The sequence below is a fragment of the Dermochelys coriacea genome, chromosome 13, assembly GCF_009764565.3.
Source record: "Dermochelys coriacea isolate rDerCor1 chromosome 13, rDerCor1.pri.v4, whole genome shotgun sequence".
Taxonomy (NCBI): Eukaryota; Metazoa; Chordata; order Testudines; family Dermochelyidae; genus Dermochelys; species Dermochelys coriacea.
Genome location: NC_050080.1, coordinates 37,233,967 through 37,260,603, shown reverse-complemented (window position 1 = coordinate 37,260,603; position 26,637 = coordinate 37,233,967). Strand labels below are relative to the sequence as shown.

The following is a 26,637-nucleotide window of genomic DNA, read 5'->3' as shown; positions in this document are numbered from 1 at the left end:
GATTTAGGAAATTGGTGTCCCGTCTCGCTCCTCAGCATGGACTACAAAGTAGTAGTGAAAGCCATCTCGCTGTGGCTAGGATCTGTGCTGGTGGAAGTGGTCTAACCAGACCAGGCCTACTCCATCCTGGGCCGTACCATCTTTCACAACCTGTATCTGATCTGTGATCTCTTGGAACTCGGGTGTAGGGACAGTCTGTCATTCGCCCTCCTGTCTCTGGATCAGGAGAAGGCATATGGCAGGGTGGACCATGGGTATTTCCTGAGCACTCTGTGAGCATTTGGCTTCGGACCCTAGTTTGTGGGTTTTCTCCGCGGCTGTACGCCTCCGCAGAATGTCTGGTCAGGTTCAACTGGACCCTGACGAAACCGATCAGCTTCGGGCGAGGAGTATGTCAGGGGTGCCCCCTCTCGGGCCAGCTGTACTCTCTGGCGATCGAGCCCTTCCTTTGTCTCCTCCGTAGGAGGTTGATAGGGTTGGTGCTGCGGGAGCCAGAGCTGTGGCTGGTCCTGTTGGTGTACGTGGACGACATGCTTCTCGTGGTCCAGGACCCGGGTGATTTGGCACGGGTGGAGGCTTGCCAGGCCATCTATTCTGCAGCCTCTTCCACCCGGGTCAACTGGGTCAGGAGCTCTGGCCTGGTGGTCAGGGACGGGTGTCAGGCAAGCTCCCTCTCACCCGCGCTTCAGGCCATCCGGTGGAGTGCGGGTCCACTGCTCTATCCTGGCGTTTACCTTTCTGCCATGCATCCGTCTCTGCCAGAGAACTGGCACAGTTTAGAGGGTAGGGTGAGAGAGCAGCTCTGGAAATGGACAGGACTACTCCGGTGCCCCTCCCTTTGAGGGAGAGCACTGGTGCTTAATCAACTAGTCCTGTCCATGCTCTGGTACCTGCTCAACACCCTGGTCCCGGCCCTGGGTTTCCTGGCCCACCTCCAGACATCGATTCTGGAGTTCTTTTGGTCAGAACAGCACTGGGTCTCTGCGGGGGTTCTCCATTTACCCCAGAGGAGGGAGGGCAGGGCCTGAAGTTTCTACACACTCAGGTCCATATCTTCCACTTCCAGACCCTGCAGAGGCTCCTTTATGGTGCAGGTAGTCCAGCATGGAGCATACTGGTGTACACCTTCCTGCGCTACTTCCGAGGGCTCCGATACGACCGGCAGCTCCTTTATCTCCATCCGAGAGGTCTTCCGCGAGACCTCTCTGGGCAGCCAGTTTTCTGCCAAGACCTCCTCCGGACCTGGAAACTGTTCTCAGCAATCGGGTCTGTGGCGGCCACTGTGAGGGCAGATCTCCTCGCGGAGCCCCTGCTACACAACCCCCAGCTCCGTGTGCAGGTGGCGGAGTCACCCTCAGTGCACCAGAGGTTGGTCCTGGCAGAAGTCACCAAAGTCGGAGACCTCCTGGACTACGACCAGGAAGACTGGCTGGATCACCTGACACTTGCTCAGTGCATGGGGTGCTCCAGACCTCGTACTCCCCGGCACGTACTTCAGGAGGTGAGGGCCTCTTTGCCTCCCGCTGCTCGGGTTTACCTCGACCGGGTCCTGCACGAAGGCATGCCCCGCCCACCCTCCCCCACAGCCCTCCAGACCTTTTCATCAGGTCCTTGCCCCATGGACCTAACCAACCACCGCCCCGCCCCTTCACCCTGAGCCAGCTGCACGATCTGCAGCTGGTCCACTTCCAGACTGCGCCAAGAAAACATCTATATATGCTCGTGTTCCAGACTCTTCATGTCCTCACCCTCGCGCTCCACCCTGACACAAAGTGGTGGGACCTCCTGCCACCTCTAGAAGGTGAGGAGCCCCGGTGGGCCAGCCTATACTCCACCCTGTTTCTGAGGCCCGCCGGGGATATCAGTTGACGGCTCCTTCACGGGACCACGAGCACGGTCATGTACTTGGCGCAGTTTACCCCTATCCCAGACACCTGCCCTTTTTGTAGCGTGAGGAAAACCCTGGTGCACATTTACTTGGAGTGCGCCAGGCTGCAGCCCCTATTTCAGCTCCTCTTAGACATCTTGTTAAGATTTTGGTTGCCCTTTTCCCCTCACCTTTTTATTTATGCACTCTTTATCCGTGGCCCCACAAAGTCAAGGGACCTCCTGGTCGACCTCCTCCTGGCCCTGGCTAAAGTGGCCATTTATAAAACCAGGGTGAGGAGGTTGGCCTATAGAGGCCCCACAGTCACAGGAGACTATTTCCAATCCTCTTTCCATTCACATATCTGGGCAGAGTTCCTCTGGGCAGCGCCCACTGCTCCTCGAAGGCATCAAGGGAGTCAGTGGACGCGTCCAGAGTTCTCTGCTTGGTGTCCCTATCTGGTTCCCTTCATTTGACCCTTTGACTGCACACCTGTACCTGTTGTTTCATTAGTTGTCCCCCATAATTATTTGGTTCCAGGTCCTGTGGACCCCACTCTTAGGCTGCGAGGGGGATCCTTTAGCAGTGGGCAGGCTCTTCCTAGATCCCAATAGGGCTACTCCGCTGTACCCAATGGCCTGATCTATCACATTGTCATAATCATATCATAATATCACTATGAAGAATATGAGGTGCAGTGTCACACCCATGACTAGCCTTTCAGGTACAACAATGAAGAAGCTAGACAGTGCTGATGACTCATCAACAAAGACAATGGACCATGGAAGAGCTGAACCTTCCTATGAATGTTTCAGCCAGCTGCTAAGTAATGGCTGCTATGACTCAGCAAGGCCGACAAGGGGCATGTGACCAGACCACGATACTGAACTTCATTTTGGTACCTGTATTTTTCCACAAACTGGGTTGGGAACTCAGCTTGCAACCAAGGATTCCCGCCATATAAGGAGACTGTATAAGGTGGGAAGTGACATTATGATTCGTCTTCACTCCTCCACAACTCAACACCTGAAAGACAAAGGACTTGGAAGAGGGGAGGGGAACCTAGGCTGCACAGTCTGTGCCTGAAGAATCTGCAAGCTGGCTTGTGTCATCAGTCAGGATGAGAGGATTTGAATTAGCAATTTCTCTATCTAATATGTTAGGCTTGGTTTACAATTTTGTTTATTTGCTAAGTAATCTGCTTTGATCTGTTTGCTATCCCTTATAATCCCTTCAAATCAATCTTTCTGTAGAGAATAAACTTTTTTTATATTTTATCTTAACCAGTGTGTTTGAGTGAAGTGTCTGAGAAAATCTCTGCTTGGTTAACACAGGCTTGTTGTGCATCTTTCCCAAGTCAAGGGGAAAGCAAGCTATATTAGTGAGCTTGCATTATACACATCACCGTGCAGTGCAAGATGGTATAATATTGGGTTTATACTCCAGCAAGGGTGCAAGGCTGAGGAGCTGAGAAATTGGCTGGTGTCTTCTGTCTGTCTTGGAGTGGCTTAGGTAGAGCACTCAGGTAGCTCAGTTGGGTATGTGAAGCCACCTGCTGTCATGGTGGGTGATCACAGAATCATGGAACAGACCTCAGGAGGTCATCTAGTCCAACCCCCTGTTCAAAGCAGGACCAACCCCAACTACAGGGCCTGGAGAGGCTGGCTGAATCACCAGCAGAGTAGTGTGAGTGAGGCCTGCCCAGCTAGGGAGTTAGGAAGCACAGAAGTTCCCAGATTGCACCCCAGGGGTGACAACCTGTCACACCCCCCCATCTATGATAGCATCATTTCCCACAGACCCCTTGATGAAGATGGGAAAATAAAGTGTTTGATTCTCAACTTGCCCTGAGCCAGCCAGTCCCCACACCATGTAGAGATGAAACCTGATTCTGACATCACACGGTGGGGGGGAAATTGATATTGATAGAGGCATGTGTGTATGGGTATGATGTTACACTCCATATTCTTTATAGAAATATGCTTATGATATGAATATAGCATAACTAAGATATATTTTATGCAAGATGGGTTTTGTGAGATATCATTGGAAAGGTTATGATTTACTGAATGTGATTTATCCAATTTGTATGCATATATCATTTGTGTATCTGGAGTTAGGAATATTGACTATGTAACAATTACAAGTGTGTTTTCACCTGGGGAATGCCCACCAGACAGTAGGCAAACAGACTGGATGGGCCACTAAGGAAAACAATAGAACTTTGAAAATGCTAATCTCACTCCTTCTTGAGAAGTTTCCTACGATGCTGCTTTGACACTGCTGCAGGGGCAGGTGATTAGGTCACCTAGTAGTAGACATCATCTTGACTGGCTGGTACTTTTCCACTGAAGGGAGGGGGGATCAAATAGGGAAACAAAAGATTCCCGCCACATGTAAATCCTGTTTAAGTCTGGAGAGTGAGTTAATCAAGGTCGCAAGTTCTTCATTGAATCCCTGCCCAGGATGACCGCTGGAAATACCTAGGACTGATCTGGGGAAGAAGGGCTGGGACCCAGGCTGAGACAGGGGTCTGGCCTATGAAGAGAGATATACCTGGGACTTTAAGATGCAAGCAAAAAGCAGTTTGTCTTCAAGGAACTCTGCAACCTGCCTAAAGCAACATTTAGCATGAGAAATTACTATTTGTAACCAGATTCTTTAGTGTCTTTAGCGTAATTCACGTTTGTTTATTTTGATCAGTAATCTACTTTGATCTCTTTGCTATCCCTTATAATCACTTACAATCTGTCCTTTGTAGTTAATAAACTTGTTTTTATTTTCTATAAACCAGTTTGTGCAATTCATATCTGGGGAGGGGGGCAAAAAGCTGTGCATATCTCCCTCCACATTGAGGGAGGGGGTGATTTTTATGAGCTTGCGTTGTACAGATCTCTCTGTACGGTGCAAGAGAATACAATTTTGGGTTTACACCCCAGAGGAGGTGTGAACGTTAGTGCTAGGCAAATCCCTGAGCTGAATCCTCCCACTCAGAGCTGATTTCAGTCTCTGTGTCTACAGCTGGGTGTGGCTCTATCTGTGTGTGTGTGTTAGAGAAGGTTTGAGGGCCTGGCACAGCAAGGATAGGATGAGGAAGCCCAGGCTGGTGGAAAGGGTAGTAGGCTCAGTAGGACTCCAATATATCAGGTGTCATCCCAGATGCAAGGGGGAGCAACCCATCACAATGGGGATAGGTGGACGGGGGTGTGGAGAGAGACAGATATGGATGTGGATGCATAGGTAGATGGGGATTGGGATAGACAGATGGATGGGGAAGGGGATAGACAGATGGAAGGGACAGATAGATAGATGGGGATGGATAGATATATGGACGGGGATGGATAGGTGTAGATAGATAGACAGATTAGATTAGATTAGATAGAGATGGATGCATGGTGATGGGGATAGATAGATGGATGGGGATTGGCAGTACTGGATTTACCATGGTGCCACTGGTGCCATGGGACCGGGCCCAGGCTCCAAAGGGGCTTTGGCCTGGTTTGCTTCGGCTGCAGCTCAAGGCCCCGCCAGCTCTTCTCCACCCCCCGCCTCTGTCCTGCCCCCAATGGCAGCCAACCTCCACCCTCCCCTGCCTCTTCTCCACCTCCTCTCCAAACATGTTGCATTCCCGCTTCTCTCCCTCCTTCCCTCCCAGCGCTTACCCCGCCGCTGGCACTCCGGGAGAGAGGGGAAGGAGCGGGGTCACAGCGCGCTCAGGAGAGGAGGTGGAGAAGAGGTGGGGGCAGGGGGTGGAATCGGGACAGGAAGGAAAAAAGGCGGGGTCCCCTCACTCCCCTGACACATACCCCCCCACACACCATGAGCTGCTCAGGGAAGGGGCTAGGCCGGGGAGCTGGGAGCACCCTCACAACCCCAGCCCACACCCCCAGCCCCCTGCCCTGACTCCTGCACCCCCCCACATCCCCAGCCCCCCAAAACCCCATGCCCTGACTCCTGCACCCCCACCCCCACCCTGAGCACCAAATGGGAGCTCCTGCACACACACCCCACACACACACACTTTCCCACCTGCACCCCTTGAACCAAACAGGAGCTGCTCCAGGTAAGTGGGCCCCACGTGGGCCTCACTTTGGGCCCCACACTACAGGAAGGATGTGGATAAATTGGAAAGAGTACAGCGAAGGGCAACAAAAATGATTAGGGGTCTAGAGCACATGACTTATGAGGAGAGGCTGAGGGAGCTGGGATTGTTTAGTCTGCAGAAGAGAAGAATGAGGGGGGATTTGATAGCTGCTTTCAACTACCTGAAAGGGGGTTTCAAAGAGGATGGCTCTAGACTGTTCTCAATGGTAGCAGATGACAGAACGAGGAGTAATGGTCTCAAGTTGCAATGGGGGAGGTTTAGATTGGATATTAGGAAAAACTTTTTCACTAAGAGGGTGGTGAAACACTGGAATGCGTTACCTAGGGAGGTGGTAGAATCTCCTTCCTTAGAGGTTTTTAAGGTCAGGCTTGACAAAGCCCTGGCTGGGATGATTTAACTGGGACTTGGTCCTGCTTTGAGCAGGGGGTTGGACTAGATGACCTTCTGGGGTCCCTTCCAACCCTGAGATTCTATGATTCTATGATTCTAAGTGCTCCACATCCCAACGTCCTACCCCAACCCTGAGCCCCCTCCTGCATCCTAACTCCTGGCCAGACCCTGCACCCTAACTGCCTCCCAGACCCTGAACCCCCAGACCTGACTCCTGCACCCCCCCACACACATCCCCACCTGCAGCCGTCACAACAAATGGGAACTGCCCCAGGTAAGCGCTCCACACCCCAACCTCCTGCCCCAGCCCTAAGCCCTCTTCTGCACCCTAAGTCCTGGCCAGACCCCGCACCCCAACTTCTTTTTACATTTTTTTATAAAGTGCTCTAATCTAAAGCACTTTACACTCGTTAGCTAACAGTGCAAACAATATTTGGAAAGATCATTAAATGATCTGCCGAGCCCCCCAGCGATTTTCAAGCGGTCTGTGGAAAAATAAGTTAGATGACAACAACAATCAAGGTACCTCACTTTATTGTCATTTACTTGCTATTCCTTATAGGAGGAGGATGAAGAAAACAAGAATGAGAAACGGGGGCGGGGAGAGAAGAGCGAATGATCTTTCTCTTGGCTGGGTCCCACAGAGAGGCCCCAAAATTGAAGCTGAGCACAGGGCCCCACTACCTCTAAATCTGCAACTGGGGCTGACCCCTCCCGTACAGCTCTCCATGCCACAGCCAGGGGCTGACGCCCACCTCCCCGAGCTCAGCATGCCACTGCCAGGGGCTGGGGCTGGCCCCTAACCCCTCCAAGCTCCATTCTACCTGGAGCTGGGGCTGACCCCCTAAGCCCTGCTGCCTGATACCTCATGTCCCCACCCCCCACCCCCCTCACACACACACATTCCTCCATGCCCCGCTAGGGGGGCGCACTGGACATTTTTGCTAAACTGGGCATTTATTCATTTGCTCTTGCCAGCTGATTGGCGGGTGTGGGGGGAACCTCAGGGTCACCCACACACTCATCTAAATGCAGGGCTCAAGTGTCTCAGTTTCCAAACACAGCCAACTACACGGGCTGGGGGGAAGTACAAGCCCTGCGTGAGCTGGGGATCCTGCATAGCTGGCTGGATGCTGCCCAGTAGGTCCCTGCACAGCTTGGATGGATGATGCACAGCTGGAAAAGATGCTGGTGGACACATGTCTAGCAGGATCCAGGGCTGCTCTGGGTGCTGGCTCACAGCTGTGCACATCTGGGGCTCTTACTCACCTGGGCCCATCATTGCTCAGCTCCCTGCATGTGTCTCTGTGCTGGGGGCTGTGGGTGACAGTGACAGATCTCAGTGGTGGGTAGGAACGTGGCCCTTTGATCTTTCTCAGGGTTGCTCAGCCACGAACAGGGTGGGGGTGGGCAGAGCAGCTGTGAGCTCTGATCACAGCGACCGCAGCGGGAGGGTTTCTGAGAAGCCCCCTAGTGAGTCTGTGACCAAGTGAACAGGATGTGGCAGCCTGTGTGATGCCGTACAGCTGGGAGCTATGACTGTGCAGCACCAGAGGGGAAATGACACAGCACAGATAGGGATAGAACCCAGGAATCCTGGCTCCCAGCTCCCCCTGCTCTAACCCACTAGACCCCACTCCCCTCCCAGAACCAGGGATAGAACCTAGGAGTCCTGGCTCCCAGTGCCCTATGACCCACAGGCCCATTGGTGCCAATCAGCGAAGTGTTCACTGTACTTCATAAGCCAGTCCTGTATCAGACCTGACAACCTCATTACACCTCAGATCCTGCTTCCTGATATTTAGCCCTGAAGGGTAGTGTGTGAGGACTCTGAAGCACTTAGAGGAGAGGAAAGTGATCAGGAACAGTCAGAATGAATTCACCAAGGGCAAGTCATGCCTGACTAATCTAATTGTCTTCTACGATGAGATAACTGGCTCTGTGGATGAGGGAAAGCAGTGGACGTGTTGTTCCTTGCCTTTAACAAAGCTTTTGACACGATCTCCCACAGTATTCTTGCCAGCAAGTTGAAGTATGGGCTGGATGAATGGACTATAAGGTGGATAGAAAGTTGGCTAGATTGTCGGGCTCAACGGGTAGTGATTAATGGCTCCATGTCTAGTTGGCAGCCGGTATCAAGTGGAGTGCCCCAAGGGTTGGTCCTCAGGCCATTTTTGTTCAATATCTTCATAAATGATCTGGAGGATGGTGTGGATTGCACCCTCAGCAAGTTTGCAGATGACACTAAACTGGGAGGAGAGGTAGATATGCTGGAGGGTAGGGATAGGATACAGAGGGCCCTAGACAAATTAGAGGATTGAGCCAAAAGAAATCTGATGAGGTTCAACAAGGACAAGTGCAGAGTCCTGCATTTAGGACAGAAGAATCCCATGCACCACTACAGACTAGGGACCGAATGGCTCGGCAGCAGTTCTGCAGAAAAGGACCTAGGGGTTACAATGGACGAGAAGCTGGATATGAGACAACAGTGTGCCCTTGTTGCCAAGAAGGCCAATGGCATTTTGGGCTGTGTAAGTAGGGGCATTGCCAGCAGATCGAGGGATGTGATCGTTCCCCTCTATTCGACATAGGTGAGGCCTCATCTGGAGTACTGTGTCCAGTTTTGGGCCCCACACTACAAGAAAGATGTGGAAAAACTGGAAAGAGTCCAGCGGAGGGCAACAAAAATGATTAGGGGACTGGAACATATGACTTATGAGGAGAGGCTGAGGGAACTGGGATTGTTTAGTCTGTGGAAGAGAAGAATGAGGGGGGATTTGATAGCTGCTTTCAACTACCTGAAAGGGGGTTCCAAAGAGGATAGATCTAGACTGTTCTCAATGGTAGCAGATGACTGAACAAGGAGTAATGGTCTCAAGTTGCAGTGGGGGACCTTTAGGTTGGATATTAGGAAAAACTTCATCACTAGGAGGGTGGTGAAGCACTGGAATGCATTACCTAGAGAGGTGGTGAAATCTCCTTCCTTAGAAGTTTTTAAGGTCAGGCTTGACAAAGCCCTGGCTGGGATGATTTAATTGGGGATTGGTCCTGCATTGAGCAGGGGGTTGGACTAAATGACCTCCTGAGGTCCCTTCCAACCCTGATATTCTATGATTCTATGATTCTTCTGAAAGCTGGTAACTTGTCAAGCTTCATGCTCACTGTGAACCATGCATACGGGTACTAGTTCAGGGATATTGTCTCTCTTCTGACACCTATGGCTAATGGGCTTGGAGTGACCATCCAGGGAATCTCGTGGCCTGGGGACAGCCCTTTCACACTGGAGGGAGCTGGCAGCCCTCCCTGGCTAGCTGGTGATGGACTACACAGTGTGATGCTGGCAGGCCCAGGCAGCTGGCATGAGCTAAGAACTAACAAACTCGTAGCTGGAGAACAGATGGTTCATCTATGTGTTAGTTTCACTCAAAAGAGGGATGAGTCTTACAAGGATATATTTAGTGTTTAGAGTATATGAAATTCTTGTACCTTGCTGCCTGCATCAATCTAGCGTGCAATGTCTGTGTTCTAGGCTAGAAGGAAACAAGAATGTTTTGCTTGAAAACATTGAAAGTGTTTTCTCTGAACTTGGGAACCCTGGCATGGGAATCATCCACCCCCCGCTTTCAGCATCCATCCAGAAGGACTATCAAAATCAAATGGGCTGTCCCAGACCATTACAATATAAAAAATTAGTTAATAGCCCTCTGGCCACTGGGAAATGTGACATGCAAGGAAGTGCTGTGGGCTTGGAAGCTGAATGACATAAATAAAAGGAAGCCACAAGGCAATTTTCTATCTTTTGGGCTGTTTGACATCTGAGTGGGCTAGAGCCACCAAACTGGCACCAGAGCTCCCCAGGGGTTGCCCTGAGAGACAGTTTGAACTGACAGACCACTACAGCTGTGGCACTCTTCGGATTTAGATGGTAACTCATTGGGGTTGTCAGGGTTCCCTCCCCACTCTGAACTCTGGGGTACAGATGTGGGGACCCTCATGAAAGATTCCCTAAGCTTATTTCTATCAGCTTAGGTCAAAAACTTCCCCAAGGCACAAATCCTTTCCTTACCCTTGGATGGTATTGCTGCCACCACCAAGTGATTTAGACAAAGATTCAGGAAAAGGACCACTTGGAGTTCCTATTTCCCCAAAATATCCCCCCAAGTCCCTTCACCCCCTTTCCTGGGGAGGCTTGAGAATAATATACTAACCAATTGGTTACAATGTGAGCACAGACCAGGTTTTTAGGACACTGAAAATCAATCAGGTTCTTAAAAGAAGAACTTTATTATAAAGAAAAAAGTAAAAGAAGCACCTCTGAAAAATCACGATGGAAGGTAATTTTACAGGGTGACAAAAAGATTCAAAACTCAGAGGATTCCCCTCTAGGCTCAACTTCAAAGTTACAAAAACAGGAATAAACCTCCCTCTTAGCATAGGGAAAATTCACAAGCTAAAACAAAAGATTATCTAACAGATTTCCTTGCTTACTTACAAATTTTGTAATCTTAGATGCTCATTTCAGCTATGTTTTTAGGAGATATTTTTTTCCTGCCCTGGTCTCTCTCTGTCTGAGAGAGAGAACAAACAAAGAGAGCACAAACGAAACCTCTCCCCTCCCCCCACAGATTTGAAAGTATCTTCTTTCCTTATTGGTCCTTTTGGTCAGGTACCAACCAGGTTATTTGAGCTTCTTAACCCCTTATAGGTAAAATGACTCTGTTCTCTGCCTGTACCTCTGGCCAGGAGGGATTTTATGTTACTGCATACATAAAGGTTGTTACCCTTCCCTTTATATTTATGACAGAGGTGTATATGTTTGCCTGCTTTAACCTGGAAATAACTGTTATTCCTTTTTCCTAGTTCATAAACCTTTATATAATCCATTAAGAACATAAGTATGGCCATACTGGGTCAGAGGTGTGGTCCATCCAGCCCAGTGTCCTGTCTTCTGACAGTGGCCAGTGCCAGGTGTCCCAAGAGGGAATGGACAGAACAGGTCATCATCAAGTGATCCATCCCCTGTCGCCCATTCCCAGCTTCTGGCAAACAGAGGCTGGGGACACCTCCCTGCCCATCCTAGCTAACAGCCATTGATGGACCTGTTCTCCTTGAACTTATCTAGTTCTTTTTTTTTTAATTCTGTTATAGTCTTGGCCATTAAACATCCTCTGGCAAAGAGTTCCACAGGTTGACTGTGCGCTGTGTGAAGAAATACTTCCTTGTGTTGGTTTTAAATCTGCTGCCTGTTAATTTCATTTTTATGACACCTAGTTCTTGTGTGATGAGAAGGAATAAACAACACGTCCTAATTCACTGTCTCCGCACCCGTCATGATTTCACAGACCTCTATCCTACCCCCCCTTAGTCGCCTCTTTTCCAAGATGAAAAGTCCCAATCTTAGTAATCTCTCCTCATACGGGAGCTGTTCCATCCCCCTCATCATATTTTTTTTTTGCCCTTCTCTGAACCATTTCCAATTCCAATAGATCTTTTCTGAGATGGGGCGACCACATCTGCACTCAGTATTCCGGATGTGAGCGCACCATGGATTACAGGATTGGCTACAGGTGTTCTCTTTGCTATAAGATCTAGGTACCAATTGATCCAGGGTACAGCTATGTCTCCACTCCCACTTTTGTCAGTATAATTTATGCCACTCAGGGTGTGAAAAAACCACCCCCCAGAGCGACATGAGTTACACGGACAGAAGCGCCAGTGTGCACAGCACTATGTCAACAGGAAAGTTTCTCCTGACAACATAGATACCACTGCTCATTGGGGGTGGTTTAATTATGCCGACAGGAGAGCACTCTCCCATTGACAATGAGCAGCTACATGAGGGATCTTACAGTGGTGCAGCTGCATTAGTACAGCTGTGTCGCTCTAAACTTGCCAATGTAGACATGGCCTAAGTGACTGGCGTGACACTGTATAGAATCTGGGGGACACTTGAGGATATTATGAATATTAATATTGTAAAATTGCAATGAGTTGTGCCAGATAGGCCATGTAAGGTATCTGCAAAAATGTTGTAATTTGCCAGATATGATAATCTCATCTATGCGTTTGTATTACCTTTGTATTATGAGTTATAGATATGTATGTATGTCTGTATTTCAAACTTGTGCTATGACACCCCCAGGCATTTTGTCATCAGCACTATCTAGCCTGCTGGATGGCCCATTAAAGACCATCAGCTATACAATTGACCCATTGAGAGAAGGCAGATATACCTTATGACTCAGCAAGACCTGCAGGGACATGCCCATGGACAGAACTCTAACGCTTCCCGCATGGCAAAAAACTATAAAAGGCAGTTGCGTCTTCTCTTTTTTGTTTTTAGTCCAGCTTCTTACCTCTGGAGGAACCTTGCTACAAACTGAAGCTCTGAACAAAGGACTGAATGACCCATCCAAGCTGTGGATGTGTTCCCGATAGACTTTCAAGCCAGCAAACTCACTAATACTGCTAGGAACCTGATATATGGACTTTGAAGTCTCTATATGTATGTGACTGTTTTACCATTTAACATGTCTCTTCTTGTTCTTTCTTTTTTCTTTATAATCAATCCTTAGTTTTAGATACTAAAGGATTGGCTGGCAGCGTGGTATTTTGGGTAAGATCCAAACCTATACTGACCTGATGATGTGACTGGCCCTTTGGGATTATATTTTTGTATATGTGAGCAGAGTTTTTAAATAACTTCTCACTGTATTGGACCTAGGTGCTGATTGGCAGCCAGAAAAGTGGAATGCAATAAGGGGGCTGTGTGATTTCTTTTTTGCTTTTTGATAACCAGTGTGGGGGATCAAAAGCACAGTTTGTGACTGGTTGAGGAAATTAAATTCAGTGTTACCCACAGTCTTGGAAGTATCTTCTCTCCCTTTTGCAGCCTGCCCTGACCTTGGTATTTCCAGTGAGGACTGCCCCAGGCACCACGGGTCACAACTGGTCTCTTGGGACGGGTAGCACCCTGAATGTGGGGTGAGTTTTGGTGCCAGTGACCATTTATTACTGAGTCCGGTTTATCTGGGTGGCGAGATAGACCAAAGCATCTAAGGGGACTGTCCAGGGCTCCATGGTAAAGCTGGTATAGTGATCCAGGCGATCACACTTGGTACAAGTGCTGTGACATTTAATCACAGAACACAATACCAGTCTGGCGGGTCTGCCCTGTTTCGGCCAGGATGCCATGAGACTGGCACCTTCAGTCATGTGCCACTCCTGGCAGCGTGTCACAAAGTCCCATTGTCCACCCTCGCCCAATCCCGGAACAGTCCATGGGAACCCCTCAAAGCCAGACATGAACAATCAAAACCACATGGAGGCAGAGATGGCCATAGTAACTGGCTGGTGCTTGCCCCGACTGCCACGAGAGACAGCGAGTGGACTCAGCATAAAACAGGGCAGAGGAAGACCCTTTGCAGCCTTTCCCAGAGGAGATGTCTTGGGGCATAGGGGTGTTTCAGGAAAGCCTGGATCCTAGGGTGCCAGCCAGCTCTGCAAAGGGCTGAATTCTGGTAGAGGAAACCTGGTGGTTAGCTAGGCACGGGAACGATCAGCGAGCGTCCACCCTAGCTGCTGGCATCCTAGTTCGGTTGCTCCTGTACCCATTGGTATCCGACACTGTCTCTTGTTTCCAGAGGAAACACAATAAACCCTCTCGGTTTTATTCGCCATGCGCACGAGGGCTGGGTGTGACACTGTCACAGTGGGTTAAGGGAAAACAGGGGTACGCTGCTCCCTTGAGGGCTGAGGAGTGGGATTTCTGTGAGTAGCCAGCATCAGGGGCTGGGTGTAACAGGGGAGTGGTTCCAAGGGACTCGGGGGCAGCTGCTGTTAACCTGGAGGATGGGGGTAACACGGTCACTCCCAGTCCTGGTAACCCCAAGTACCATCCCACATAACTCCCATCCCAGAGCCAGGGATAGAGCCTAGGAGTCCTGGCTCCCAGCTCCCCTTGCTGTAAACACTAGACCCCACTCCCCTCCCAGACCCATAAAACAGACACAGTAATCACTGCAGATTAGAAACCATGCTGAAGGGTTTAAAAAGCCCCATGTCCAATTTCCCACCCCCCACTGAGCCAGCCAGTCCCCCGCTGTGGGGCTGGATCAGAGCCGGCATCCCCAAAAGGGAAAGGCCCCACATCCAATTTCCCATCCCATGATCCAGCCACTCCCCCTCCCTAGGGCCTTTCTGCACTACACTCAGGGTCTGTGGAGTCGTCGTCTGCTCTGCCAGGGCTGGGCAAGGCGGTTCGGTGGGAAGAGAGGAGAAGAGTTTCCATAGCAGACCCACGAGGAAATCCCACACCAGCGCCTTATCCAACATCTACTGAAATTAATGGACTCCCCTCCCATTCCCTGCAGGGGTCTGGGGCCAATGGACCCCTCCCCGCTCCCCCAAATAAGGACTGAAACTAACTCTAGAGGAGCAGGCTGGATGCGAAAGCCTTTCCTGAGCTGCAGGCCACTAGCAGAATGTGAAGGGTTTGTCTCCCTCTACTGGCTGGTCCATGTAACAGGATAGGAGTCTACTATAGCTAGTGGAGCTCCTCCTTTATACTCCCCTTTGAGCTAGAAAATTATCCTAATGTCTAACCTCAATCTCCCTTGCTGCCAATTAACCCATCACTTCTTGTCCTGCCTTCACTGGACGTGGAGAGCCATTGATCCACATCCCCTTTAGAACAGCCCTTCACATACTGGGCAACTGTTCTCAGGTCCCCCCGTCCGTCTTCTTTTTGCAAGACTCAACATGTTCAGTTTTTTTCACCTCTTCTCCTAGGACGGGTTTTCGAAACCTTTTCCAGACTTATCGTTTTAACACCAGGTTCAAACTCCCCCAAAATAAGGGGTAGGAGGCATCACTGGGAACTGGACAATTATTTGGGTAGTTTGCCATGTTCGTGTAGCCGTGTCGGTCGGAGGATATTAGAGAGACATGGTGTGGGGAGGGGATACCTTTTATTCAGGTCTGTTTGGGAAAGGGGCTGGCTTTGATTTGTGTTTTGCTTGGACACGCTGGAGAATTTTCCCCAGATCAGAAGAAGAGATCTGTGTCGAAAGCTCATCTCTTCCTTGAGAGAGGCGTGTGTGTATGGGGATAGGTGGATGATAGTGTGGTGAGACCCAAGCAAACAGATATGGATGTGGATTGATAGATAGATGGGGATGGGGGTAGAAAGATAGATGAATGGGGATGAATTGATATGTGGGGATAGATGGATGGGGGTGGGGATTGATAGACAGATATATGAATGGGAATGGATAGATGGGGACATAGAAGAATGGAGGTTAGAGAGAGAGAGAGAGAGAGAGAGAGGGAGGGAGGGAGGGAGATGGGACTAGATAGAGAGACGGAAAGATGGGTGAGGATGGATGAATAGACATGGGGCTAGATAGATGGCTGGGATAGATGGATGGATGGGGATTGGCTAGAGAGACAGATAGATCAGGATAGGATTGACCAATGGATGGGGATAGATAGATGGATGAGGACGGCAAGAGGCAGTTTGATTTTTTGTCACTAGAATAGTTTCAAACCTGTCCCACTTTTGTCCCAGAAGTTGACTCTCTGGCATCAGGAGACCTGATTGCTAGGCTGCTTTTACACTTTGCATCTCTGTCCCAGCGGCAGGGTCTCTTCCAGCCCTGAGTGGGTTAATTCCCTCCTGGCACCCACCACATCCTCATTCTTACTCCTGTGGGAATTCTGTATCACTATCCAATGCTGAATTTGCACAGAAATTAATGTTATTTGCACAGAATTTGCTCTCCCCCACCCCCGAAATGGGCTGCACAGCTGCTGGCCTCCACAAAGGGGCGCTGGACCCCGCAGAGCCCAGCTTGCGGAGAGAAGACACTGCCCGGGGGAGGGGGAGGGAGCTGGAGCGATCCGGGCCGCTGCAGTTCTCAGCGCGCCCTGGAGGAAGGCAGCAGCGGGCAGGAAACTCCACAGAAGCCGGGGAACCCAGCATCAGGCTGCATCCCCCTCTGGATCCCTGGGCTCTGGGGGGGAGGTGGGGTGTCTGGGTTGGGGGGGCGGAAGAGGGGAGGGCGTCCGGGTTGGGGGGCCCACGGCTGGGCTCTGGGGTAGGGGGTGCAGGAGTCTGAGCTGGGGGGTGCCATGCAGTTGGGCTTTGGCAGGAGGGGGTGCGGTTGTCTGGGCTGGGGGGATATCCCACTCTGGGCTCGAGGGGGCAGAGAAACAGGAAGTGGGTTGTCGTAGAGGTTGCTTTAACTCTCTACTGCTGGGGGACAATTTGTGTCTGTGTATTGTCACAGATATACATACTGCCACGCATTTTGAAATAAATTACCAAAATAATTGAAACTGGTGTGATTCTATTTTGTTATTTTGACAAAGAAAATATCCAGAATTTCAAAATATTGTGCGCAGAATTCCCCCAGGGGTATGACGTGCTGCGTGAAATCTCTGAACCCAGGTGTCCTAGGTCCCAGCCCAGTGCATTTACCACAAGCCCAACTTTCCCCTAGAGGGGTAAATTCCCTCCTCGGCCTGGCAGATGCAGCAGCTGCTCTGGATATCGAGGCTCATGTTGCTCGCTCATTCCCGGAATCACTTTTTTTAACTTCATTTTTATTCATTGCTGGCAATGTAGCAGTGAGTGAAATGCAGCAGGCCGCACGGCAGGGTGGGGCAGGGAAGGTGGGAAAGAGGCGATCAGCGCTGGGGATTGATCTGCAATCAGTTCAGCGTAGCCTTCACTGCGTTCCCTTCCCACTGGCCTTGTCCAAACTGGGAACAGGTGTGTTTGGAACGGGAAGTGGCCCCCCAGGGGGAACTAACACACGGGAAAGCCCAGTGAGGACAGGGCAGGCTGCAGTTTTAACACGACTTAGCAGGTCAGGTAATGACGAGGATCTCCCATACCCGGTCACTCGACTGGGTGACACGGGGGAGAGCTATAAACCGCCGGGTCTGCCCCAGGGTTTGGCCCGTGTCCGTTACTCCAGAGGAAATAAACCAGCTGGTTCCCTTGTGAAGAGGCAGCCTAAGTGTTGGGATTCCCAAGGGAGCCAACAGAAGCAGGCCTTGAACCTGGCTCCTAAATCTCCTAGGCTACCTGCATTGATGCTCATGGGATGGGCGCTGCCTGAGCGGAGCGATGGCTGTGGGAGGCTCAGCCTGGGGGGACGCAGCCCTTCTGCAAAGCAGGCCCTATGTCTGGGCCTCTCCAAAGGACAGAAGCGGTGCAGCTCTGGCCAGTGCAGTGATTCCTGGAGTGGCTAAGGGCTGCAGCCTCTTCATTGTCTCCTGTATCCAGAGGATGAAGGTGGAGACACTTGTGTACACCCCAGGGGGGTTCCATCCTCGGATCCACAAGAGATGGTGCCTTGGGCTGTTTTCCCACACATCGGGGTCCCCCAGAGTCGCCCTGTGAAATGGAACAAACCACAGATGGAGAACAGCTCAGTGAGTCGTTTCTTGCTGATGGGCAGCTCAGTTTCACTGCACAACCCCCCTCCCCCCCCGGCAGCTGGCTTCACTGTCAACCCCTGATGTCCCCCCAGTCTCCGATTGGCCCTCCCACAGCCCAGCTGGTTTCAATGCCCCACCTACTCCCCTGTCCAGCTGCTCTCTACCTCCCCCTGAGAAAAGACAAATTATTTTCCCATTCATTTGTACAGCACAAGGTGCAGCGGGGCCTGATCCCCGATAGCCACTCATAGGCCTGACTGCAACACCAACAGACTCACTAATAAAAATGATTTATCAAGAATGCTTGAAGCCAGGAGCACATTTACCTTTGCACTGTTTTTGTTCGTCTTCGGATCCCTCACACACATCATTGTTGAGGCATTATAGTATTGATATGTATCATTACATTTCCTCAGACACTTGGCATCCTTCATCACCACCACATCCACCTCCTGGAGCGTGGCCGGGGTCAATTCACTCTCTGTGCTAGTGCTTCCCCAGCTGGCAATGCTGCACAAAGTCCCTGGCTTTACAGTCTCTTTGGCGTGGGGCAGGGCAATGGTACCCACCCCTGTATTGAGCTTCACTGTCTTGACCAGCTGAGAGACAAGATCAACACTCAAGGACACAGAGACACACCCCTAACCCCAGCAAAACACATAACTATGGGGTCAGTGGGGGTAGGGTGATGGGATGGAGGTGGTAAAGACAGTAGTGTGGGGATCACTGGGGGTGGGGGGATGGGATGGGGCGGTCCCTGCCGCAGCATGATGTCATTGTTTAGGGTGGTCTTGTTGTATTTTGGGTGCGGGATCTTTCCACACACAGGGATCTTTTGTCGTTTTATGTCCAGTACTTGTTTTTTGTTATGGGCTCTTAGGGACACAGTGATCTCGCTGTAAAAGCCAAGAGCAATGCACGAGTTGTAGGGGCAGAAGCGTACGTGCGGTGGGGGATGGGCACATGTGGGTCTGACTCATGGACAGTGATATGGGGAGACAGGGCAGACTGAGGCTCTCAGGCCAAGATCTCGGACTCCGCTTCTGTGGTGAAAAACTTACTCTGGTGGGCACAGGGCCTTTCCCCAGTGGCATTGGGGTCCCATCAGGTGTCTCCAGCAGCACAAGGGCTGAGCTTCTTCACTCCTCGTTGTCCTCCTGCCAGGCCCTTGAGTCTCAGCTCCCCTCCGGCCCAGTGACCCTTTCCCAGCTAGATCCACACAGAGGTCTATGCCCTGCTCCCCCGAGACCAGAGCCCTGCAGAGCTGCCTGGGGCTGTGAGCCCCTCCCTGCCCCATCTGAGCAATGGGCCAGACCCCAGCTGGTGTCACTGGCCGTAGTTCCATTGATTTACCCAGCATTGGATCTGGACCATGGTTTGCAGAGGCTCCTACCATAGGCGCCAACTTCTCCTGGTGCTGGTGGATGCTCGAACCCCCACAGCCCTCTGCCCTGCCCCCATTCCAACCCCTTCCCCAAAGTCCCCGCCCCAACTCCATCCCCTCCCTGCCCCATTGGACTCCTTCCCCAAATCCCCACCCCAGCCCTGCCTCTTCCCTGTCTCCTCCCCTAAGCGCACTGCGTTCCTGTTCCTCCCCCTCCCTCCCATAGCTTATGATGCCACGAAACAGCTGTTTGGCGGTGGCAAGCACTGGGAGGAAAAGTGGGAACGCATTGCACTCAGGGGAGGAGGCAGAGGTGGAGGTGAGGTGAGTTGGGAGGGAGGGGGGCAGGGTGGGGAGCTTGGCTCTGCACCCACCAATTTTTCCCCAGGGGTGCTCCAGCCCTGAAGCGCCCATAGAGTCGGTACCTATGGCCCCTACAGACAAGCTGATGCCCCCTGAGCAGATCAGACCCCTGGGCTCTGCTTTCCCAGACTTACCTACTAACTGCTCCTTCCCTGCAAACTACAATGGCACCAGAGCTCCCGGCTCCCCCATTACCCCATTACCCGCTAACCCTGACCTGCCCCGACATCCCCAGCACAGAGGCGCTTACTCTCCATTGCACAAAGTTCTCTGACACCAGGAACCCTCCACAGAGAAATCTCTTGTCTCTGCTTTGTATTTCCAGACAGGCCATGTAAGGCCTGGAGTGGGGCTGGGCTTCCCTGCCCCCGATGATCTCACCTCGGGGGAAACCAGGCTGACACAAAAAGCCCTCTTTGTCTCCTTGGTCTGGGACCCCCATCCTGTGATGCTCTCCCTGGAGGATCCCTGTGCCTGGAACAATGCCCCCTCCTCAGCTCTCCCCCAGACTGGACACCCATGGGGATGGAAGGTAAATCTAAAGCTCTGACCTGCCTGGGTGGAGAATCGGTACCAAATGCACTGGGAGTGGGTCAGTAATCGCATTGCGTAGAGTTAACAGTGTTGGGGGGCCAATGTCATCCCAGATTAGGCCAGGCAGCCCCCAGAAGGGCACTGAGAGGTCCCTTGGGGATGCTGCTTCTTCTCCATCAACCCACAATGACCAACCAGGGCTGCTCCAAGACTGAGCCACCAATTTTTTGGTCCAGTGGAAAATTGTAGTTTTTACTAAGGGTATTTTTTTGTTCTCAAAAAGCCTTTTCTCTCCTTGAACATGTCTGATTTTTTCTTGTGAAGCTGATTCTCTCCTTCCAGTTTTTGGTAATTTTTAGGTGGAAGTATCCAGGTTTTGCTTGCTGTAAAAGAAAGTTTTGGGGTTTTTCCCATGGAAAAGTAAAAAACCTTTTGTGATCAGCTCCAAACAAGTCTCCACCCAAGGGGGTGGATGCGCTGGAAAATGCCACCTTCAACAAATTCCTATTACAGTAGAGCCTCAGAGTTACCAACACCAGAGTTAGGAACTGATCTGTCACCCACACACCCCCTTTGGAACTGGACGTGTGCAAACAGGCAGCAGCAAGGACCAAAAAAAGGAAGAAGAAGAAGAAGAAGCAAGTACAACACAGTGCTGTGTTAAACGTAAACTACTTAAAAAATAAAGGGAAAGTTTAAAAAAAAAGATTTGGCAAGATAAGGAAACAGTTTCTGTGCTTGTTTCATTTCAATGGAGAGGCGTTAACTCAGAGGTTAAGAGGTTTCAGAGTAGCAGCCATGTTAGTCTGTATTCGCAAAAAAGAAAAGGAGTACTTGTGGCACCTTAGAGACTAACAAATTTGTTAGTCTCTTAGGTGCCACAAGTACTCCTTTTCTTTTTTTCAGAGGTTAAGCAAACCTTTTTTTCCCCTCCTTGTAACAACCTTTTACATACTTGAAAACTGTTATCATGTCCCCTCTCAGTCTTCCCTTTTCCACACTAAACAAACCCAGTCAGGCCCCTGCCCCACTGTGCCAGGCGCTGCCTAGACCCCAACTGAGATCAGGGTCCCCCCGCATTGTGCAAGGCACTGCACAGACCTCAACCAAGATCAGGGTCCCTCCCATTGTGGAAGGTGCTGCACATACCCCAACCAAGATCAGGGTCCCCGCATTGTGCTGGGCACGACACAGACCCCAGCAAAGATCAGGGCCCCAATTGTGCCAAGCCTTGCACTGACCCCAACCAAGATCAGGGTCCACCCATTATGCCAGGCGCTGCACAGATCCCGACCAAGATAAGGGCCCCCATTATGCGGTATGCTGCTAAGACCCCGTCCAAGATCAGGGACCCCATTGCGCTAGGCCTTGCACTGACCCACAACCACTGCCCCAAAGAGTGTTCAGTTCAAACAGACACAGGAAGAAACAATCTTCTTATTGTATAGATGGGGAAACTGAGTCCCAGGGAAATTGTTCCTAAGTGGTTTGGGTGCCCAGTTCCCATCAGCACGCCATGAAAATTCCAGTTCCAGGGACTGGCCCAATATCCCCACTGGGAGCCTGGGAAGAGCTGGGAAATGGTCCCAGATTTCTTGGGTCCCAGCCCTGTGCCTTAGCCCTGTGACCGACCTCCCTGTCTGGGGCTTGGCTTGACAGTGGGATCCCAAAAGAGCCTGAGGGATCCCAGCCACACTCAGGAGAGGCTTCAAGTTTCCTATAGCCCCCTTGGCCTGAGCAGGATCTGGGGGAGACCCTCACTACACAGGGTACACTGGGTGCCACTCCCCACAGGTTCCAATTCCTTCCCCACACTCACCAGCCTGAGCCCCAGGGGGCAGGAGAAAGGCCACAAGTAGCTGGACCAGCGTGAAGAGCTGCATCATCTGAGCCATCCACGGTCAGGCATGGACCCTCTGCCTTAGCCCCGGGAGTTATATGGACCAGGCAGGGGTCTGGGAAACCACAGAGGCAGGTACACTCCTGCCCAGAAACTTCTACCCCAGATGGGCCAGGAGCAGAGACGCCCACTGGGAAAGCCTCCAGCCACAGCTGTGCCCACATCAGGACAGGGGTTTTCCTCCCTGCTCTGGTGCCCACCCAGCCTGGCTGCAGATGTGGTTAACCCTGCCCCCTCCCTACTACTGGTGTAAAAAACACCCATGGGCTTCTCTGCACTAAGATACCCAGACCCACAAATTTCAAGGCCTGGAGGGACCATGGTGACCTCCCAGCCTGACCTCCCTGGGCACCCCAGAGTCAGAACCCAACCAGCGACTCCTGCCTCCATCACAGCCCCAGGTCCCCTGGCTCCCTGGTCAAAGTTTGCACCTTAACCCATTGCCGTTATTTGCATTAGGGTGGCACCTAGACTGAGATCAGGGCTCCCCATTGTGCTGAGCACTGCTCAGACCCACAATCCCTGCTCCCAAAGAATGTCCAGTTAAATAGACACAAGCAGAATCATTCTCATTGTACAGATGGGGAAACTGAAGCACAGTGAGATTGTTCCTAAACCTGTTTAAGGGGATTAGGTGCTCAGTTTCCATCAGTACTCCATGAAATTCCCAGCCCTGGGGACTGGCCCATGAAATCCAGGGAGTCTGGGCTGAGCTAGGAACTGGTCCCAGATTTCTTGGGTCCCAGCCCTGAGCCTTGGCCCCACAGCCGGCCTCCCTGTCTGAGGCATGGATTGGCAGAGGGATCCCACAGGAGCCGGTGGGGGCTGGGACACCCAACCCCTCAGGGTGCTCTGAGAGCCCCAGCCTCACTCACTCCCTGTTAGTGGAGGTGCCGTCCCCCTGGGGGGATTCACATACACAGAGAAGGGAGCATTAGTGGTCCAGCCATCCTCCATCCCACCTTCCCCAGGGGCCAGTCCTGAATTCTCCAGCCAACCCCCCGATGGTCTTGGATTCCATTTGGTGGCCCCTACTGTAGCTACCTGCAGGATCCAGATAGCGGGTGGGTCCTGCACTGGCAGGATGAGGAGATGGGTCTAGAACAGGGATGGGCAAACTTTTTGGCCTGAGGGCCACATCGGGGTATGAAACGGTATGGACGGTCAGGTAGGGAAGGCTGTGCCCCCCAAACAGCCTGGCCCACCCCCATCTGCCCCTCCCACTTCCCACCCCCTGACTACCCCCCTCAGAACTCCCAACCCATCCAACCCCACCTGCTCCTTGTCCCCTGACTGCCCCCTCCCAGGACCCCACACCTGAAACAGCCCCCCACGGGATCCCATCCCCTATTCAATGCCCTCCCTGCTCCCTGTCCTCTGACTGATCCCTGGCCTCTATCCACCCCCGTCCCCTCAACAGGCCTCCCAGGACTCCCATGCCCTATCCAACACCCCCTGTTCCCCAACCCCTGACTACCCCAGAACCTCCCCCCATCCAACCGCCCCCTACTCCCTGACTGCCTCCCGGGACCCCCTACCCAACCCCCCCACTGCCACATGTGCGTGTGCACGGCCGCCGCCCCCTCACCCTGCAGCTCAAAGTGGCGGAAGCTCACAGCCCTGCTGCCTGTGTGGCAGTGTAACCATGGGGGAGGGGAGACAGCAGGGGAGGGGCCAGGGACTAGCTTCCCTGGCCTGGAGCTCAGGGGCTGGGCTGGAGGGTTCCACGGGCCAGGTGTGGCCTGCAGGCTGCAGTTTGCCCACCTCTGGTCTAGAACCTAATGCTGTTGTTCTAGAATGGATGGACATGGGTGTGCATCAATCTAGAACTGAACTGTTGTATCCTTGGGGGCAGCAATTTTAGGAAGAAATCACTTGAGACACAAAGAGCTGTAAACTTTAAAAGCAGCCATTTATTGTCACGCACTGAACTGACCAACCAGTCAAAACTGACTGGGCTATCCCTAATAATCTGATGCAGTTGCCATAGCAACAACAAGATTCTATTACCATGACAACCAAATACACAGAATGAACGACTTGTATATGTAGATGTGGATCGATCTAGACTGGAATTGTTTGATCAAGATGAATCCTGAACTGACCAAAATGGATCCAGCAACATATTTGTGCATCTGCTTTGCTCAAGCAGGGACCTCAAATACTTCAGGAATGGCTCTAGATAGGCAATGGTGGGTCTGCATGGGGATGTGTGGATCCCATCCCTCATCTGTCAGGCATGTTACGTCCATGAGCATCCCGAGCAAAGTGGTGGAATTGCTGAGATGGTACTCCATCAGTAGAGATGCTTAGGGAGAGTGATATAACTGATACCAATCAAGATGATGTGATTCTTTGACAACATTACAAGGCTGGTTGATAGAGGCGACCATGCTGAGGGAAGAGATAGATTTGGACTCCTGGAAGACATTTGCCAAAGTGCCACATGCCTTTCTCATTGAGACACTGTAACATCAACATGTTTTAATCCAGATGAAATGGATTAGAAACTGGTTCGCTGACTGCATGCAAAATGTAATTTTGAATGGGGAATGAAAGGGGGTTTCCAGGGGATCCCACCGGGACCTGTTCTTGGCCCGGGGCTCTTGAGCAGCTGATGCTTTTATTTCTGGCAGGCGCCCCGGTTCAATCCCTGGTGTATCAGCTAAGACAACAGCCATCACAGTCCAGCTCCTATAGCCACATTGCCAGCACTTCTGTTACTGTCTGCTAGGCCATCTCACCACTTCTCGCCCCTCCTCTCTCTCGCATGTGGAGAACAGCTGTCCCACTGAGCAAAGCCCCCGTCCCTGCCTTTGCTAAGTGCACCCAGGGATGTCAATGGAGCCACGTGATTTGGCATCTACTCCAGCTTTTCCACATGCCTGTATGTTGGGTGCTATGGTTGTGGGTTCCCCACATGGCTAAAATGGCTTCCTTGTATTGATCTAAGAGAGCAGACGCCCCGCCCGGAACAAGGTTTGCCCCAACCCCCAACAATAACATTGGACCATCTCCTCCCCAGGCGCGGGACCCCTGCTTTCAAATGAATGGGGATGGGGAGACCACATCTCCCAGGCACCCGTGACAGTCTCAGCCTTAAGACAATCAACTTCCCTCATCCCATTATTAGCCAATGCGAACCCCTGAGGACAGCCCTGGGAGATCAAGGGAAGAAGAGATCCCCTGGGGTTTAGTTGACAGGCACCTGTCACCATCAATGATGGGCAAAGATCATGCTTTAGAAGGCTACAGGGCACCAGCTGTGCAACATCTGGAGCCAAGCACAACTAGCCCTCATGTTTCCAATATTTGATGCCTCAGTTGCTGAAAGCCATTCCCCTCTAGGGAGGGCAGGCTTTCTTCTGGACCAAGGTCAGGGGGCTGGCTGGCTCAGGGATGGGGAGCTGGGACATGGGTCTTTCCTCTCAAGGTCACCTCGGTTCTCCTGTCATAGTCCCTTTTTGCCCTTCCCCAGAACTTCCTTAAATGGGCTGTGGCTAACACTGATCTGTATCTGTGCTGGGTGAAACAATACGCCCCGATCCCCTGTAATAGTCTGTATCTTTATGTTCAACTCTTTACAGGATTGTGACAAATTTCATACAAAATATGCCTTGTGAGGTATCATTTGAAAAGTGTCTCATCACATGTTCCTGCAATCTTACAGGGTGAATTGCCTTCAGTCAGGATCCTTTCCCCTGTCCAATGCTACTTCCTTTGTACTTTCGGAGTTGTGCGTGCCATGGATAGAGAGAAAGAAAGAGATCATTTGGGGTGTCTGCTCCACCTTTTTGTAGCTCTTTCTCTTCTTTGAGAATTCTCTCCAGCTGAAGTTTACGAGACATAAAGTCTGTATGGAAAGGAACCCCAAGCTGTTTCATTGTCTAGATGTAGATTTTTTTGCCCGTACTCTCTTTCCTGCCCAAGAATGGCCACTTAACCAGGTGATGGTCCATTTGATTTTGTTGACACCTGGCTGAGGCATCAGCTAGCCTTTTGTCTCTGGAGAACTGGTTTGTGGCTGCTCCCCAGATTTGGACTATGTCGTAGTAAAACCATACAGTAGAATCTTATAACTTTATATGCCACATATATTTTACCCAGACAATAATGATTTTTTGAATGATACCAGACAAGGCATACTTTGTACAAAAGTTATCACAGTCCCATAAGAGGGGTGAACATAGGGGTACAGAGTGTCACAGGCCCCTAGATATCACCCACTGAGTCCCCATCCCTAAGACTCCCCCATTTATCCCAAAGCCCTGGGGGCCACTGATTTCATCTGTACTCACCAGCTTGAGCCCCGCGGGGCAGGAGAAAGGTCATGGGGAGCAGGAGCAAGATCTGTACCTGCATGTTCTGAGTCAGTCTAGGGAGCGGTGGCAGGAAACCTCAGGGTCACTCACACATTCATCCAAATGCAGAGCTCGAGAGTCTCAGTTTCCAATCACAGCCTGTGTGGTTAGCTGTGGGGAAGGACAGAGCGTGCAACAGCCCAGCAGCTGGGGATCCTGGAAACTGCATGGCTGGGTTGCTGGAGAGCTGGATGGACGTTGTCCAACTCGATCACTGCCCAACTCAATGGATGCTGCCTAGCTAGGGAGGCTACAAAGCTGGCTCCCTGCACTTCTGCATGGAAA

The 26,637-nt window shown here is 51.4% G+C and overlaps 1 protein-coding gene across 1 annotated transcript in view; it reads right to left on the bottom strand.

The window, feature by feature from the left end:
- Positions 1-26,369, bottom strand: part of LOC119841806 (mast cell protease 3-like) — a 500,929-nt gene extending 474,560 nt beyond the window's left edge. The window contains 1 exon segment of the mRNA XM_043495994.1: positions 26,290-26,369. Within this exon segment, the coding sequence (XP_043351929.1) occupies positions 26,290-26,353 (64 nt within the window). The 5' untranslated portion in view covers positions 26,354-26,369.
- Positions 26,370-26,637: the final 268 nt, after the last annotated feature.